Source organism: Poecilia reticulata, chromosome 16 (genome assembly GCF_904066995.2).
Source record: "Poecilia reticulata chromosome 16, P_reticulata-male-v2, whole genome shotgun sequence".
Taxonomy (NCBI): Eukaryota; Metazoa; Chordata; class Actinopteri; order Cyprinodontiformes; family Poeciliidae; genus Poecilia; species Poecilia reticulata.
Genome location: NC_088845.1, coordinates 20,111,601 through 20,129,931, shown reverse-complemented (window position 1 = coordinate 20,129,931; position 18,331 = coordinate 20,111,601). Strand labels below are relative to the sequence as shown.

General features: G+C 39.9%; 4 protein-coding genes across 5 annotated transcripts; 3 read left to right on the top strand and 1 right to left on the bottom strand.

The window, feature by feature from the left end:
* Positions 1 to 604: 604 nt before the first annotated feature.
* hsc70 (heat shock cognate 70) lies at positions 605 to 6,673 on the top strand. Of its 2 annotated transcripts, none has more exons than XM_008432395.3 (9): positions 605 to 739; positions 1,833 to 2,037; positions 2,203 to 2,408; positions 2,514 to 2,666; positions 2,745 to 3,300; positions 3,396 to 3,598; positions 4,762 to 4,960; positions 5,049 to 5,281; positions 5,471 to 6,673. In XM_008432395.3, the coding sequence occupies exons 2-9, from the start codon at positions 1,833 to 1,835 to the stop codon at positions 5,663 to 5,665; spliced, it is 1,950 nt and encodes a 649-aa protein (XP_008430617.1). In that variant the 5' UTR covers positions 605 to 739; the 3' UTR covers positions 5,666 to 6,673. The 2 variants fall into 2 exon arrangements, with proteins under 2 accessions (XP_008430617.1, XP_017164853.1); XM_017309364.2 differs by having other exon boundaries at positions 610 to 739; positions 1,899 to 2,037.
* Positions 6,674 to 7,459: 786 nt separating this feature from the next.
* LOC103478508 (chymotrypsin-like protease CTRL-1) lies at positions 7,460 to 9,405 on the top strand. Its single transcript, XM_008432396.2, has 7 exons — positions 7,460 to 7,602; positions 7,786 to 7,889; positions 7,995 to 8,074; positions 8,163 to 8,244; positions 8,355 to 8,535; positions 8,668 to 8,798; positions 9,115 to 9,405. Exons 1-7 carry the CDS (start codon positions 7,557 to 7,559, stop codon positions 9,274 to 9,276), a joined length of 786 nt encoding a protein of 261 aa, XP_008430618.1. The 5' UTR covers positions 7,460 to 7,556; the 3' UTR covers positions 9,277 to 9,405.
* A 977-nt stretch (positions 9,406 to 10,382) lies between these two features.
* LOC103478509 (chemerin-like receptor 1) lies at positions 10,383 to 12,509 on the bottom strand. The gene is made up of 2 exons (XM_008432398.3): positions 12,473 to 12,509; positions 10,383 to 12,089 (listed from the first exon to the last, which is right to left on the bottom strand). The coding sequence occupies exon 2, from the start codon at positions 12,050 to 12,052 to the stop codon at positions 11,003 to 11,005; it is 1,050 nt and encodes a 349-aa protein (XP_008430620.2). The 5' UTR covers positions 12,053 to 12,089; positions 12,473 to 12,509; the 3' UTR covers positions 10,383 to 11,002.
* Positions 12,510 to 15,924: 3,415 nt separating this feature from the next.
* On the top strand, positions 15,925 to 18,290 carry LOC103478510 (chemerin-like receptor 1). Its single transcript, XM_008432399.3, has 2 exons — positions 15,925 to 16,615; positions 16,905 to 18,290. Exons 1-2 carry the CDS (start codon positions 16,606 to 16,608, stop codon positions 17,897 to 17,899), a joined length of 1,005 nt encoding a protein of 334 aa, XP_008430621.2. The 5' UTR covers positions 15,925 to 16,605; the 3' UTR covers positions 17,900 to 18,290.
* Positions 18,291 to 18,331: the final 41 nt, after the last annotated feature.

The following is an 18,331-nucleotide window of genomic DNA, read 5'->3' as shown; positions in this document are numbered from 1 at the left end:
CCTCCATTTAGAAATTATACATTAAGCTACATTAGGTTTGTCTATCAATTAAACTCATAAAACTTTGTCATTTTGGCCTAATCTGGAATTGGTTAGGAAAAATAATGCAAAAATAATTACCTTACAAACAGAAACATAACCTCAGGAGGTATACAACTTTATGTACCTTTGGCTTGAAAATATCCCCTGTAATGTTTTCCACAAATTGTCACTGTGTGTTGCTTGATGTGTTGCCGATTTTTGTTTGGAGTTGTGAAAACATTTGAAAAAATGTAATTTGCAACGCTGCGCATCATTCATTTAACCGCTTGCACGTGCAGTGAAGCACGTGAGTAACGTTAGTTTTCCTGAGATAGGCTTCTTTTTAATATTTCCTGTCTTGTCGTCAAACAGTTAAGTCGTTGCAACTTTCCAGAGTTCTACAAATGCACCTCTTTCCAGTTTTAATCTTGTTTAGTTAGAAAATTTGTGCAGAGATAATAATAGCCGGCTTTCATTCAAGCAAATCTTGCCAGTGAGCAGAAACACGGGTCTAGAACTTTCCTTGGTGGAGTCACCTGACACCTCCAGTGGTCTCTGCCTGCACCGAGCCTTATAAAAACAGGAGGGACAGGACACTCATCCGCTGCCCGCCAGGAGAAGAAGGGAGTGCTGGAGAGGAGCTCAGACTGCGGTGTTTAAAATACAGCATCACTTTAATTCAGCAAACTATCACTTCCTGAGCATCTAACTTCACAAGGTAACTGAATATACAGGAAGCATCGCTCTTCTGGCCTCGCTTTATAATCTATCTCGTTTGCTGCTTGGAAAGCCTGAATACAAAGTAAGAGGCACTGACATATTTCAGGTTTGCATGGCCTCTGTCAAACATGGCACATGAAACCAAAATCAGTGCAGTAAAAATGGCAAAGTTGTGCAAGCAAAATCTGACAAATTTTCATGGCTAAGTGATTTTATCTGTGGTGTGTGTGCAAGACATAGGAACATTATGTCAGCACTTTTTTCTCTCTTGTGTTGCTCAATTATCTAAGTCAATAATTTTTTTCCAAAAGGAAGGTTTCAGGCCTCGGAGTAAGTCACTTGGAGCTGCTTTTCCACAGAAACATTGTGACATTTTCCTGTTCTAAAAATGGTTCTCGGTTGGGTGAGCGCAGCTCCAAAGAGCTTCCGCCACTCAGGCGTTTTGCTAGATTTCTCCTCTAATCAGTTATGTTACTATGCAACAAAGCCACAATTTTCTTTTTAATCTTTGTCAATCAATCAGGTCAGCTGATCAGCTGCTCCTCTGCATGCCTAACACAAAAAAGAGGCCTTTGCTGTGGCAGGTTGAAATATGTGACTATATCACTGCCTGTTTTTTAATCACTAACTAATGTATTCGCCTTGGCCTTTGACACCACATGATATGTTGATCTGAGTTTCTACTTATTTTATAAGCCTTTTATTGCACGGCTGCTAATATTTTGAACATATTTTCTATTTTTGTATTCCATATTTGTGTCTTTTATTTTGGCATTTTCAGATTTTTTTTTATGTATTCTGTTCAGCAATATAGCTCCTCTGGAAATTTAAAGTTCTTTCTTAATAAAGCTAGATTGGATTGACTAGATTGGATATGAGACCTTTAGCAAGCCTGCAAAATTACTATTGAAAAACATCTAGTTTCTTGTGGATGCACAGAGTTCTCAGTGATATTACAACAATTCATGAGGCTTAAGCAGAAAGACATATAAAGACGCTGGAGTGATAAACACCGTATGCACTGATTTGAGATGGAACTGCCAATGTAAATGTGCTGAAATACTAAAAGTCTCTTTGTTTGCCTTTTGAAGATGTCTAAAGGACCAGCAGTAGGCATTGATCTGGGCACCACTTACTCATGTGTGGGTATCTTCCAGCATGGCAAAGTGGAGATCATTGCCAATGACCAAGGGAACAGAACCACCCCAAGCTATGTGGCCTTCACAGACACAGAGAGGCTGATTGGAGATGCTGCCAAGAACCAGGTGGCCATGAATCCAGCCAACACCGTATTTGGTAAAAACACTGCAAGACTGCACAGTCAGAAACAATCATACAAATTAGGATTTCACTTCTCCATCTGTTTCTTTCTCAATTTTTTTTACATCAGTTCATATTAAAATGCAAAATGTCTGTGCATACATCGAAACTTTCTTTTCGTTGTTGCTGAATTAACTACAGATGCTAAGCGTCTGATTGGTCGCAAGTTTGACGACGCCGTGGTGCAATCGGACATGAAACACTGGCCCTTCAAGGTTATAAATGATTCCTCAAAACCAAAGATGGAGGTCGAATACAAGGGGGAGATCAAGTCCTTCTACCCCGAGGAGATTTCCTCCATGGTTCTCACCAAAATGAAGGAGATTTCTGAAGCCTACCTTGGCAAGGTATGCTGCTTATGAGGATGTTACTACTGAAAAATCAATGTCCTGCACCAAGACTTATAATGAGACATATATTTTGATTAAATGAAATTATTTCCATAATTTCAGCCCGTGAACAATGCAGTTATCACAGTTCCTGCTTACTTCAATGACTCCCAGCGTCAAGCCACCAAAGACGCTGGTACCATCTCTGGCCTCAATGTGCTTCGCATTATCAATGAACCCACAGCCGCAGCCATTGCATACGGCTTGGACAAAAAGGTGACCTTCAATCCAATGGCTAAAATGCTGACCTCTTGCTTTTATGTCGCTTTTATAATCTCCTTCTATTTACTTTAGGTTGGGGGTGAGCGCAATGTTCTCATATTCGACCTTGGTGGCGGTACTTTTGACGTGTCAGTCTTGACAATTGAGGACGGCATCTTTGAGGTCAAGGCCACAGCAGGGGACACCCACTTGGGTGGGGAGGACTTTGACAACCGCATGGTCAACCACTTCATTGCCGAGTTCAAGCGCAAGTTCAAAAAGGACATCATCAACAACAAGCGGGCCGTGCGCCGTCTGCGTACAGCGTGCGAGCGAGCTAAGCGCACCCTCTCCAGCAGCACCCAGGCCAGCATTGAGATCGACTCACTCTACGAGGGAACAGACTTCTACACTTCCATCACCAGGGCTCGCTTCGAAGAACTCAACGCGGACCTGTTCCGAGGAACCCTCGAGCCCGTGGAGAAGGCCCTGAGGGACGCCAAGATGGATAAGAGCCAGATCCACGATATTGTTCTCGTGGGCGGCTCCACGCGTATTCCGAAGATCCAAAAGCTGCTGCAGGACTTCTTCAACGGGCGCGACTTGAACAAGAGCATCAACCCGGATGAGGCGGTTGCGTACGGGGCAGGTAGGTTTCCGCAGAATTTACTCCTGTGTGCCTGGAAGAAGGTGCAGATAAAAACTTTCCTGTAATAATGACGTCGTTATTCGGAAACCCCACAGCTGTACAGGCTGCCATCCTGGCTGGCGATAAGTCTGAGAATGTGCAGGACCTGCTCCTGCTGGACGTCACACCCCTGTCCCTGGGAATTGAAACGGCTGGAGGAGTGATGACGGTCCTTATCAAAAGGAACACCACTATTCCAACTAAACAAACCCAAACCTTCACCACCTACTCCGACAACCAACCTGGTGTCCTCATTCAGGTAGCACATTATGCACAGAAAAGTTCACACCTCATGCTTTTGGGTGACTTTTGTGAGATTAGACGGTGAAACATTAACAGGAATAATCTGGGTTATTTAGCAAGTCATAAGATTAAAATAAGGGTTTGCTTTTCAGTCAGATTTTCACCGTCTCAGTCATTCATTTATAAATGTCAAACTAAATATTTGATTAGCAAGCTAAATATTGTGTGTGCCAATTATATATTTATCTCAAATTTAAATATTTAGCTCCAAGCTAAGCATTTAGTTAACAAGCTAAATGTTTAGTTTAGAATGTAAAACTATTTAGCACCAACCTAAATATTTGGTAATGACAGAAACAACATGGTGGAAATATAAATTAAGAAAATGAAGCGGCAATTTTTTTCTTTCATGGCATGTTATTATTATTTTTACTTTGTGACTGTGTAACTTTACAAACGATACCCCATATTATACAGTACTATGAAAAGTTATTTATCTCCCCTCACAACTTTCTGCTGTTTCAGCCTTTTTCTCTACTTCAGATCAGGCAAATATCAACCAAAGTTCACATGGGTAAATAAAAAAACAGGTTTAAACCAGAAAAAACCTATCCAAACCAGCCTTATGTCAAAAGTAACAATTGAATTAGGTAATTAAATTAACTATATACAATTTTTTAAAAAGTTAAATTTGACCCAGGTCTGCCAGACAAGTGGAATTTGATGCTTCTAGATCTGCACAACTTGCCATTATTTAAGAAACAATAAAATCCAAAGTGAGACTGTCTGGTTAATTAGTTTGAGACCTTGAACTCCTGCACCCTTGTCATAATGTATAGTTGTATACTTACATGTAGTAAAAATAATCCAAACAACACTAGGAACTCCACCTCTGAATCGACTAAAATTGATGTTAGACTGTCCAAGCGGAAGCCCAGACTCTAAACCAATTGAAATGAGGCTTGATCTGTTTGCTTCAAAACTCCATCATGAATTCATTTGTGTTAACTGTGTTTGATATTAAAATTACTTTGATTGTTTGAAGAACTCAAGTGTGAAAAACAGCAAGAACAGGATAAATCTGTAAGGGGATAAAATCCTTTTTAAATGCACTGTGCCTTAGTGTTGAAAATGTTCATTGATCCATCCAATAAACTTAACATCAATACCCTGTTTTAGGTTTACGAAGGGGAAAGAGCCATGACCAAAGATAACAATATCTTGGGGAAATTTGAATTGACTGGTATCCCGCCTGCTCCCAGAGGAGTCCCTCAGATCGAGGTGACCTTTGACATTGATGCCAACGGCATTCTCAACGTCTCGGCAGTCGACAAAAGCACCGGAAAGGAGAACAAGATCACCATCACCAATGACAAAGGTTGGACGATGTATTACAGGGCAAAGATTGTTCACCAGAGAAGGTGGTAAAGTGACTGAAGCAAGCTTTACGTTTTATTCTTCCTCAGGTCGACTGAGCAAGGAAGACATTGAGCGCATGGTGCAGGAAGCAGAACAGTTCAGGTCTGAAGATGAGGCCCAGAGAGACAAGATCACTGCCAAAAACTCTCTCGAGTCCCTGGCCTTCAACATGAAGAGCACAGTGGAGGACGAGAAGCTCCAAGACAAGATCAGTCCCGAGGACAAAAAGACTATCATAGACAAGTGTAATGAAGTAATCGCCTGGCTGGACAGGAACCAGGTGAAATATCCGCAAATTAAAAATGCTTTTATTAATATCCAAAAACAAGATCTTCCTGTTTGAAAAAGTTGTGAAATCACAGATGTGTAGCAGAGAAACTGTGATAGATAGACATCTTTCAACTTCCTTTAGTTTTTACACAGTTCCAGCTCTTACATCACATTCATCTGCTTCTTTTTCTTTATTCAGACAGCTGAGAAGGAGGAGTATGAGCACCAGCAGAAAGAGCTGGAGAAGATTTGCAACCCCATAATCTCTAAGCTGTACCAGGGGGGCATGCCAGGAGGAATGCCAGGAGGAATGCCAGGAGGAATGCCAGGTGGCTTCCCTGGTGGAGCCGAAGCTGGTTCCTCCTCTGGCCCAACCATCGAGGAAGTCGACTAAATATAAGCACAACAGTTACTTATCTTAGCTTGACCACATGTAGTGGCTGTTCAAACCATGCATTTTGTGCCAAATGGGCACACCATAAAAATTCAACTTAATTTTGCTCTACAGCATTACTGTTAGTGTAATGAGCTATTGGTAAAATGTGCTAAGGATAGAGCTAGCCAGGAGAGGCCTTGGTGTCTGAACTTTCTCACTTTGTGACTTAATTACAAATCTTTATAGAGATGTTTTATAGGCCAGCATAAATAAGTTCCTGCATACATGTGAAGTAAAAATTAAAGTATCTATGCTTCTCAACAGTTTTGGCAAATGAGAATCAGAGCCCTGAATTAAAGTTTGCCTGACCGCATTTCAATATAATAAAAACTGCAAAGCTTTTTCTGATATCGCTATTCAAGCTTTGTAAATCCAGACAACTCACAGTTTTTGCCCATTCTTTTTTTGCTTTTTTAGAAGAGCTCAAGCTTGCTTCCATTGGATGGAAAGTTTGTAAACATTATATTCTAATTCTAGGCACACACAAAAAAAAAATCACATTCACAATCAAATTTGACCTGTACCATTCAGACACACGTGCTTTAATTTAAACCATTCCGTTTTCAGCTCTGTCTGTATGTTTCGGATCATCGTCTTGCCGTAAGGTGACCTTCAACCCCAGTGTTAAATTTTTACAGGATTCCTTCCAACATTGCCCTGTATTTAAGACCACAATCCATCAACTTTGTTCAGTTTTCCATCCCTATGGAGAAAAGCCACTAGCATCACACATAACATGTAAAGTAAAAGGTTACATTTTTGGTCTGATGTGACCAGAGTACCTTCTACCACATATTGGACTTGTTGCAAATTGCACAGGGACAACTGAGCAATATTTTCACTTTTGAATAGTCATGCATTTCAGACAGCCATTCAGATGGGTTGAACAGACAAAACATGTTTAAAGCTGGAGATATTTCTGCTGTTAAAACCTAAAATCTTGCAATAAACATCTATGCATCTTTATCCCTGACCTGTCTGCTGTGTTCATTGATCTTCATGATGCTGTTTGTGTTGTCAAAGAAAGCTGAGAAATTCACACAGCTGCATTTATACTATAATCAAATTACTCAGGTAGAGTCTGTTTACTAATTAGTTTCAATGGATTTTTGTGAGCATAGAAAAGTAAAATTGGTTGAACCCTAGTTCAACCAATTTGCATGCCACACTTTGCATTTTCATCAGATTATGATGTGCAAAAACCCCTTAAAATGAAGTATTTCCTACTTCCTATTGATAACTGTGTGTCATTAAACACAAGAATGCAGTGAAATGCACTCAGGTTTGAGGTTTGATCAGTCTTCAATGTGGCATGCCTCGTCACACCACATTGCATGACAAGTCTGTCAGGAAGAGCTGACAGACTCTTAATGAAAGAAAACCACATTTTAATCAGTGCATTTTCAATCTGTATCAACTTGCCTCACAGGAAATGAAAGAAAGGGTGTTAAAAACAGAGCTCCTGAGTAGTAGAAGTCAGCGTTTATCACCAGGATGTGTCGTCTGTTCTTGATGCATGCATGTGCTGTTCAGAAGCAAGAAGCAAGCTTCACTTACTGAATCATTTTTAATAGCAACAGCAAAGGAAAACCATGCTGCTGCTTCTTCCAAATCAAATAATTATGTGATCTATTTTTTCCTAATTCGAGTGTGAATTTAGATTGTCGAAGGTGCTTATCGGCAGGTGGTGTTTTCTCACGCGGGGGCCGGTGAAACATGGATGGGGAGGGGTTTATACTAATGGCTACCCACAGAAGTCAGGGTCAGTCGTGTGGGATGCACCTATAAAAGCTTGTGTAGTACAAAGCAACCAGACAGGGTAGACTTGAATCAAAGTTGGGCCACAATTATGTTCTTGCTTATTAGTTGTTTTGCCCTTGTGGCCTCCACACTGGGTGAGTGGCACTATAACTTTATTTCATGCTTTCATCTCAAGGCAACCCATAAAAGAAATGCAGTAAAAACATCATTGACAATTCACATTTGAATTGGATTGTAGCTACATGTGCACTGATTACACTGTATTGTAACTGAGCATAACCATTGCAATCATGCTGGATTTAATCTTTGGGCCTCAGGGTGTGGAGTGCCTACTATTAAGCCCCAGGTGAGCGGATACAACAAGATTGTTAATGGCGAGAATGCAGTGTCCGGTTCCTGGCCCTGGCAAGTTTCTCTTCAGGTACGTCGCTCAGTCTTCTGAAATTCTCCAGTTCTGTTGTATCATGCGAAAACAAAAACCTCAGGCAAAGAAAAATCTCTTGAAGAGACATTGTTCCAAACTTAGGATGGCACCGGGTTTCACTTCTGTGGAGGCTCACTGATCAATGAGTACTGGGTTGTCACAGCTGCTCACTGCCGTGTGTCGTAAGTTGCTAGATGTGTCCCGTTGCAAACATTTTAAAACTGCTTTCTAAAAGTAAGTAATTAATAAGATGACCTTTCATTCTGACAGGCCGTCAAACCACCGTGTGATCCTGGGTGAGCACGATCGGCAGTACAACAGCGAGCCCATTCAGGTCAAGACCATTTCTAGGGTAAGGAAAATCTCTTTCTAAAACGTGAGCTTTTTATCTGTGTGACTGTTTCAAAGATATTTAAACTTTTTGGAAATAATTTGACATTTTTTCTTCACCTCTACGTATAGGCCATCACCCACCCTTACTTCAACTCAAACACCCTTGACTACGACATCACACTTCTGAGGCTCTCCTCCCCAGCACAGTTCAACTCCCGCGTGTCTCCGGTGTGCTTGGTCTCCTCCAGCAGCAGTATCCCCTCCGGAACCAAATGTGTCACCACCGGATGGGGCAGGACAGGACAAACCTGTGAGTGAGCCTCTCTACATGTCTAAGCAAGATGTTTTTACAAGCATCAAAGCTGGAAAACCTTATAGAGAGAAAAGAAAAAGCACTGTAACGGATTTGGAGTGGTTGTATTTTTTTTTTCTGTCTTCTCAGCAAGCCCTCGTTACCTGCAGCAGACCTCCCTGCCTCTGCTCAGCCCTGCTCAGTGCAGAAATTACTGGGGTGCCAGCAGAATCACTGACGTCATGATCTGTGCTGGTGCTTCTGGAGTGTCTTCCTGCCAGGTAACGTGCAGTTCAATGGCTAGACTTCCTTTAGTAAAACACATAAGCTTACAATGACTACTGAATAATACGTTCGCAAAATACATTTGTAACGTGTGAAATGTGAAATTAAGTGTGCTCTTTTAAAAAATTTATATGAAATGCGAGTGTGTGATTGTGTATATATCATCTGAGTCAGCAACTGTGCTATTGCTACACTTTTTCCTGTTTTTGAACTCAGCCAGCCCAGTGCTCACAGAAGGCAGAACACAGATACTGTAAGAATGCAAGTTCATTTATCTTAAAGTAATCTTGTAAACTATTTGCCTTGTTTCAGGGTGACTCTGGTGGCCCTCTGGTGTGTGAAAGCAGTGGTGTGTGGTATCTTGCGGGTATTGTGTCTTGGGGCACCACCAACTGCAACGTGTACGCCCCGGCAGTGTACGCCCGCGTGTCCTACCTGCGCAGCTGGATCGACCAGACCCTTGCTTACAACTAATCGGCAAAACACTAATGCAAACGTATTAAAGCTGAAGTTGGATCGCACTGTGAATAAATAGAACCAGTGTCCCAAGGGTTGCTGTTTGGTGCATTCTCAAGAAATCAAGCAATAAAATCTTGAAGACTTGCTAGTGTCATGTTCTTAAATAAGATACGTATGTATGCATGTGTGTATATGTGTATTTTCCTAACTCATGCTAGGTTGTGAGCACTGACTGATTGTGGGTAAAGTTTAGGACTAAAGTGTGAATTGAGTTTAGATCAGGTTTAGAGTTAAGCACGAACTGGTGATAGCTAGAGTTAGGATGGGTGTCAGAATTAAGCTACAGAAATGAGTGCAAATGAATGGAGGCCAATGCAAAGTCCTTGTGAAGATAGAAAAACATATGTGTATGTGTGTGTGCGGGGCCGTGGTCATGTGTGTGTATCTGTGTGCATATGTGCAATTTCAGAACTTATACTGACATGGTCAACAAGAGCTTCTGATGGTAAAGGAAAACCACAATGTCTTTAATTTACGTCTTAAAGGTTTGAAAACATTCAGTTTTAAGATAAATAAGTAAAGAAAAAACTGTTCAAGTATCCAGAGATAAAAACAAAATCCACATAATCCTCTTAGCAGTGCATGTGTTTTTAGGAGCTTGTGACTATTTGTGATGTTTTTTAAAGTAATTAAGTCAGCAAAAGCACTTGCAAAATTAGAATGTGACATCCAACTTCATAAAGTTGCAATAGCGCCAACTACTTCTTAGAAACAAACGCAGCGCGACCATTCCCATTGCACAACACACATGTGGTCTTTCAGATAACATTAATATGGGAGTGGCATCTAAAGGCTTGTCATAGTGACTTTTAATGTCTCCATAAGTGTCAATCAGTTGCCCATAGTAAGGTCTAAAATGACTGATGGGTACAATAAGGTGTATGTGTTTTTATTCATATTTATCAAATATGCATTCATTCTTGACTGTTTCTTCTTGCCATGATCAACATTACTAATAAATATCAATTTATTAAATTAAATTAATTAATTAAGAAAAAAATAAATTAACGTACTGTGTTAGCGTCCTGTAGTGGTTCCAGCGCATTCCATCAATAAATTGTCCAGATTTCTTTTTTTAACAGGTTTGTTCATTTATTATTAAAACAGACACTCAAGCGTACATGTAATATTAAAAGAAAAGGCAATCATGAATATTGTGGGGCATTTTTCCATATCTACGGATAACACCACAGATTCATTGGCACACTTTTATTTCTAGATTAATTCATCTCCCGTGGCACCAACCATCACGAGGTGATGCTGTTATAAACATTTACATACACATTTATTACAAAATGTCAGAGCCATGAAAAGTAGAAATAAACCAAGTTCTTTTGTTCTCAAATGAAAGTTAACTTCACTTTAAACTGTTGAACATCAATTACTGTAAGTTATTTCCAACTTTAATTGGCAGCACTTTGTTTCTCTTTGCTGTATCTTCATATAATATTTTTGCTAATGTTAAGAACATTTACATCATGGTGATGGTGGTAGGAGCAGGTCAAACCCCCGCTGCGTCGTCGTGTCCTTGGGCAAGAAAGTTCAGTCTGCTCCTGGGCAGCTGTGGCTCCCATCAGTGCGAGAATGTGTCTGAATGGTTGAATGGCTGAATATAGTACAAAGTACCACACAAGTGCAGGTCATTTGTCATCTAAGAAACTTATTTGATGTTCATATTTTCCTATAATTTGTTGAAGTCTTCCTCGGGACTCGCTTGTATTTCTGTGGAAACCAGATTGGTCTTTGTGAAGGTTGGAGAAGTCACAGCCTGTTTTTCCTCCACAGTGCATCTTTGGAGAGTCAATGACAAGTGAGATGAGAGTGAACGAGAGGATCCGAATAACACATGGTCCTCCGCCAGAGCGCTCTCTATCACAGAGCAAACGGACTGCTTGAGCTTCTTCTGGAACTCGTCACACATGAAAACATAGAGGATGGGGTTCAAGCAGCTGTTCATGAAGGCAAGACTTACAGTTAGAGGACCTGCAACACGAACAAAGTTCTGTACATCTGAGGAAGCAGGGAATTTTAATTGAATGAAACCCAAAACATGAAAAGGCAACCAGCAGATAAAGAATGCAAAAATGATGGAGAAAATGATCCGGTGACATCTTCGTTTCCTCATTCTCTGCATACGCCTGGCGCGAATCCATATGGCCACATGTGAGAAAAATATAGCCAGGAATGGGATGAGAAAACCCATAACAAAGCGGAATATACACAATGTCCAGTGTTGGTTTTCTGTCATAGTTGAAGGGTACCAGCAGTATGTCTGATTCTTGCCAACTTTCACAGTACGAAAGTATGCATAAGGTGTGCTACAGATGGCTGCAGCCAACCAGATTGCAGCACTTATGACTTGAGCTTTGCGGACGGTGCGCTTGTTTTGTGCCCACACCACCACCCAGATGGACACGCAACGATCCAGACTGATGGCTGTCAGAAAAAAGACGCTGGCAAACATGTTGACCAAACTCACAAAGTTGTTGAGTTTGCACATAAATTCTCCAAAGGGCCAGTGGTGCTGCTGAGAGAGAGACACTGCTGTAAACACCAGGAACGCTGTAAAGAGGAAGTCGGCCAGAGCCAAGTTGAGAAACCACACAGTGTCGACTGTTTTCTTCATCTTGAAGCCGGTCACGTAGATGACCAGACCATTACCAACCGTCCCAACCAGAGTAATCAGGCAATACATAACCAGCGAGAACATCCTAATATGTTCGGCTCCCATGTCAAATCCAGATGTGTGTGGGCTCTGGAACTGATATCTGATGAAAGAAAAATGGAATCAATTGAAGATAGATTCTCCAGTCTACATGGAGAGAACAAGCATTTTTCTCATACGTACACAATCCATTTAACACTTCCTTCAGCTACAATTTTGAATGGCATATTACTTGTGATTGCAAATGATTTTGAGGAGATAGCAGCTTGTTCAGGCTGTACCCTGCTTTTCAATATGCATTGTCTATTTTACTATTTAACGCATTGAAAACAAATGAACTCATTGCTACCTTAAAACAAAGATTTCTCGACAAATACATTTAAATGGTATTTAAGATGATACTACACATGTATTTCTGCAAATCCTGTTTAAAAAAAATCCAACAGTTTAGTGATTTTGAAGTAAGTAGTTTTAAAGATATGTTACCCGTCCTTACTGTCCTTGAAGTATCCGAAGTCTTTATTGTGGCTGATCTCTATGCAGTCTTCCTCATATTTATCTCTCTTTTTACTCCTCCCTCTCAAATGCAAATTTGACAGGGAAGTCACTAGAGGGAGTGGATAAAGATAACATTACCCAGAAAATGATGCCAAATTTGTAAAACAACTTATAAGACAAGACATTCTGGTGATGTCTTATATACAGGCGTTAAATTATGCCTTTTAAATTGCCAGAGACTTCTGTCAATTTATTTTACTTTTCCTTACACAAACCAATCATATAGTCTTTGGCTGCTTTAGTGTTTCAGGTGACTTGACACAACTAATGAAAAAATAAATCCTGTTTTTAAAAAAAACGGGATTTGCATTTATCCAATTTATAATTTGGATCCAATTTATGGCTTGGATCCAAAGACAGAAGTTTTAGGCCTAGTCCACACAAAGTCGGATTTTTTTATGAAGATGACAAACGAGGTATTTGTTACTATAAAATTATTTAATCCACACTTGATTGGTTTAATAAAAGTGTTCATCCACACAAATCTGCCGAATTATAATTTTCATTTGCACTTGGTAAGCCAAACCCATAGGGGGAGGTGTAAAGAAAAGCTAAAACCTATGACAGCCAATCACAACCGATCAAAACAACCATGACATCCTGAGATTCACTTGTGTGGACACTTATGTTACTTTTAAATACCATGTTAGGAGACTATGGAGAAAAGAAGACTTTCCTATATTATCCCACAGCAATTTAGTCTTTACCATTTTCATTATTCAAAGCACTTTGAACTGTGCTGTTGCTGCCTTGCTGTGGCGGGAGAGAATTCAGCTCCCTGGTTTAATTACCAATTGGTTCACCTAAAACAGCCGATGACAGTGCTGAGCTCTTGGTTGACACAGAGTACATGCCTCATTCAGATCACTTGCGTGTCATTCAGCAGCTTCTTTTTGCAACATCTTTTGGCGTATAAAGTTTGTAATAAACTTTATAGGCTGTTCTGTTGTGCACCCCTTCCTGCTTCTCCACCTGGATCAGAGCTGGTATGTGGTAAAACGTCTTGCGTTTCCTCCTTCCATGTTTGTATTAAGCTGCTGTTTTCCTGCGGGTAAACACAGAAATTAGTAAGCTAAGCTTGATGCTTCCCCTCACTTTGAGATGTAAGAGGTATCACCTGATTGCTATACGATACCTGCATTGCCTGTGGCACAGAAACTAGCTCTTTCAATACTTGATTCATCATAACTTTGAACCTGCTTTTTGTTGTTTTGCCTCTGTCCTTTTGGCTTCTCTTTGCCCTTTGCATTGCTTGACTGTTTGGGCTCATCCAACTGTGTTTTATATTTAGGCATCATCTTTTTATAACAGGACTGCAAGATGGAGTGGATGACATTCAGCTGGTGGCATTGAGCCCAACACAGCTCCACAACAAAGTGTGTGTGTGTGTGTGTGTGTGTGTGCGTGTGCGTGCGTGCGTGTGTGTGTGTGTGTGTGTGTGTGCGTGTGTTTTCTAACAGACAGCAACTTGTTCAATGGTATCTTTTCCTCGGCTTGTGGGGTCTCTGGTGAGTGTGGCCATCCCTTGGTGGTGGCATCCCCCTTACGCAACACATGCAGTTTTTCATTTGGATTTAGTTTTCTTTTTTTCTGAACATTGGTTTGCTCAACTGGGATGTCTACTTTGTTTAGCACAGTAAGCCTACCGTACACTTCCCTCACCCCCATCGCTTCCCCGTAATCCAGCCATTACATTGGCCTTGGTCATCCCAAGGACTGCAGGTTGGTTGTTTGAATATAAAACCTTTTGTTCAGATGGAACCACCACTCTTGTTGTTATAAATGAAAGAAACCTGAGAATCTTTCTTAATAGTTGTGCATTTTTTTTTTTTTTTGTTCCCCGTTTTGTTTTTTGGTTACAGTTATACATATAGACTCTAAAACTATGTCCTTGGGTGTGATTTCCAAGGTGGTGTTGTTCTTAAGCTCAGTGTCTAGGACACATCCTGCCAAATTGCTGACTCACTAGCCTTTTTCTGTGCGTTTAAATCAGGTGTTCACATGGTTTCCCATATTTGGCTTCTCGTCTCTAAACAGTTCTAAAACAGTTCTAAGTTATAAGCAGTCTTCTCTACAAACACACACTTGTCTTATTTGGCAACATTTTTGCCAGTAGCTTTGAATGTCTTTAAGCTCTGTTGAGAATTCATACCTTGCTTTTTTTTATCACTCTCAGCATAAGGCTCTGTTTTAAATGTGTTGCAATCCTAAACTGGGGTTTTGAGATCTAATGTGCAATCAGACCCTAAAACTGCAATTCCAAGATAAAGGGAAAATTGCAATTGCAATTTTCCCTTTATCTTTTCAGGGTCTGTCAAAGCCAAATCCTGAAAAGTTGAAATGGAGAGAAAATACAAGCTATTTTGACTTTTGGAGGAAGCCACAGTATGCAACTTCACACAGGAAGGTGACTCAAGCACTATACTGAAAGGCCTATGTGGCACAGATATAACCTGGACACTTTAGATGCAAGTCTGCAGTCTTAGCCACCACTTGATTACTTACCTATAAAAAATTTGCAGAAGTCTGTTGGTTTTATACAGCTTTTTTGGTTTAATGTATTTAGCTTCTTGTGGGTCTTACATTTTGAAAACATCTACAGTATTAACGCATATGCACAAACAATGCATTTGAAGAAATACTGTATCTTACTTTGCAAAGTGATGTTCTTTGGTTATCTTTCGTTATCCGATGGTCAGAACAACCCGTTGCTTTCAAACACTGAATCCACTGAATATCTGTCCAACTTCACTTTTATTTTAGCAATTTAAACATTCGGTCGCACGTTTATCTAAATCCCACATAAAGTTTGCTCGGTATATATATATATATATATATATATATATATATATATATATATATATATATATATATATATATATATATATATATGCCAACACACACACGCACACACACATATATATATATATATATATAAGTGTGTGTGTGTGTGTGTGTGTGTGTGTGTGTGTGTGTGTGTGTGTGTGTGTGTGTCAACATTGTGCAATTTTGAGGACTTGGTATGTTTTGCGAAATGGCAGTTCCTGTGAAACCACCTTTACGATCAGTATCTTTTTCCTGTTTATTAATTAATGTTTCTTTCTCCTTTTATTTTTGCATAAGGTCTGAAACAGACTTTTTTATTGCACAGAAATTTGAAAACATTGCTTCTTCAGATCGATGAACAATATATGCACATTTATTAAAGTTATCCTCCTATTGTTGATTTGTACTCGTAACATGTGCAATGACAATATAGTCTAATTCTATTCTTTTCTGTCTCTTAAGTAGAAATACTGCTGTTGTGGGATTCAATGACTATGCATGAAGTTCAGGACAGAATGCAGGAGGTGCTCCAAAAAGTCAGGATTCATGACATTTATTGCTATATGCAATGAATAATAGTGATATATAATTCCAATGTCACCAAAACCATAAATTTGAAGAGGTGGTATTGTGGGTGTCTGCTTCTCATGAAGCTCATTGCAATAGTTCAGAGGTATATGAAACTTCACCCCTTGTCGCAGATGATATGCATCATCAGGTGATTTTCAAACAAATGGTTTGATATTTGTCCTCATAATTACTCAGACACAAAGGCTGATGGCGTAATAATTCCTTCACTATGTTCCTGCCCGTTTTTGTGTTTGTTGTCACATAGTTGTGTGATTTGTACAAGTGGATGACATTGCATCAATACGTAATACATTACTTACAAAAAAATACAATATAATTTCTCACCAATACTGTGCATCAAAAGCAGCAAAATACATCCCACCTGAGCAGCCACACAGTGATACAAAACATCTCTTTCAAAACAAATCACTCTTACAAACTTGTGATAAGTCCTTAAAGGGCTTTCTTTCACTGTGAAGAAAATCAAATATCCTCTTTTTGTACTGCAATACACTACTGTCATTTTGCTCACTCCTTTTCCTGTGCAGCAAAGTCTCATTGGCAGCTAGATGAGCTGTGAGGGAGGAGAAATATGACAGGGTGTGAGATAAATCTCCGAACAGTTAGAGCTCAACTCAGACTGAACTCAGACTGACTCCTGCAAAATGGATATTGGTAAGAGTTTTTAAAACTACAATTAATTTAAGTAACAGCAGGAATGAGTAAGAATGTATCCTCTAACTAACCTTTGCAATAAAGTTTAGATGTGCATTGTCCATGCTTAAACAGGTAATCCTGATATTTCCTAGTCTGTCAATTCAGATAGACTAGTTGTAATTCAGATGTCTTTGTCTTTCATCTTACATTGCACATAAAATTATTATGTTGTTATATCACAATTTTTTGTTCTTTCAGTGTATTCTTAAAAATCTGTTTTCAAATATTTCCAATTTTCTGTCATCAGATTCGGTTCTGAAGCATGTCCAAACATTCTCACTGGTCGTCTACTGCCTGATTATAGTGGTGGGGACGGTTGGTAATGGTCTGGTCATCTACGTGACCGGCTTCAAGATGAAGAAAACCGTCAACACTGTGTGGTTTCTCAACTTGGCTCTGGCTGACTTCCTCTTTACAGCGTTCCTGGTGTTTACAGCAGTGTCTCTCTCTCAGCAGCACCACTGGCCTTTTGGACAGCTTATGTGCAAACTCAACAACTTTGTGAGCTTGGTCAATATGTTTGCCAGTGTCTTTTTTCTGGCAGCCATCAGTCTGGATCGTTGCTTGTCCATCTGGGTGGTGGTGTGGGCACAAAACAAGCGCACCGTCCGCAAAGCTCAAGTCATCAGCGCAGCAATCTGGTTGGCTGCAGGGATTTGCAGCACACCTTATGCCTTTTTTCGCATTACGTCAAACCGTGGTAACAAGACACACTGCACTTACCCTCCAGAAACAAAAATGCGGATTCTGAATATTTTCCGTTTCCTTATGGGTTTTCTCATTCCATTCCTGCTGATACTTTTCACCTCTGTGGCTATAATCTTCCGTTCCAATCATCTGCAGCGGGCAAGAAAACGGAGATTTCATCGCATCCTTTTCTCTATTATTTTTGCATTCTTCATCTGCTGGTTGCCCTTTCATGTTTTGAATTTTATAGAAGTCAATGACCAGCATCTCTACAAAGCTGTTTCAATTGGAAGTACTCTAAGTGTCAGTCTAGGCTTCATGAACAGCTGCCTGAATCCCATCCTCTATGTTTTCATGTGTGACGAGTTCCAGAAGAAGCTCAAAAAGTCCCTGTGTTTTGTCCTAGAAAGCGCTCTGGCAGAGGACCATTTGTCTTTTGCGTCATCTCGCTCATTGTCATCTCACTTCTCACGGATTTCTCGAAAGTCGGATTCTGCAGCCCCAGAAGATAAGCGTGTGGATACGTTGATTTTCACAGAGAGTAGGGTAGCCTAGAATAAAGGAAAGGCAATGAAGCAAAATCAAATGTTCAAACTCCTGTTGAAATGGCAAGAAAAATAAAACATGTCCAAGATATTGCTTGACATCCATTTGTGGACTGATAGAGACAATGCCAAGCACTTGTGGAGTGAAATAAGAAGAATATTTCCCGTTATGAGTGCTTTTTATTTTTCTTTAAATGATATGTCTTTATTTTTTTTAAACAATTCCAATCACCACTCCTTATACTATACCCTTATATCGTGTTATGTATGGCAGAATATTTTGATCTGTGTGACTATGAAAATGTAAGGTTGTTGAGATTTTGCAAATAACTAATGGAAATATTAAAATGTTTTGTATTTTTTTCCCTGTATCTCTGTACTTAATAAACTGTGAAACTGCAGATTTTTGTGCATCTATCTTAGTATGTATGCATGTATGACA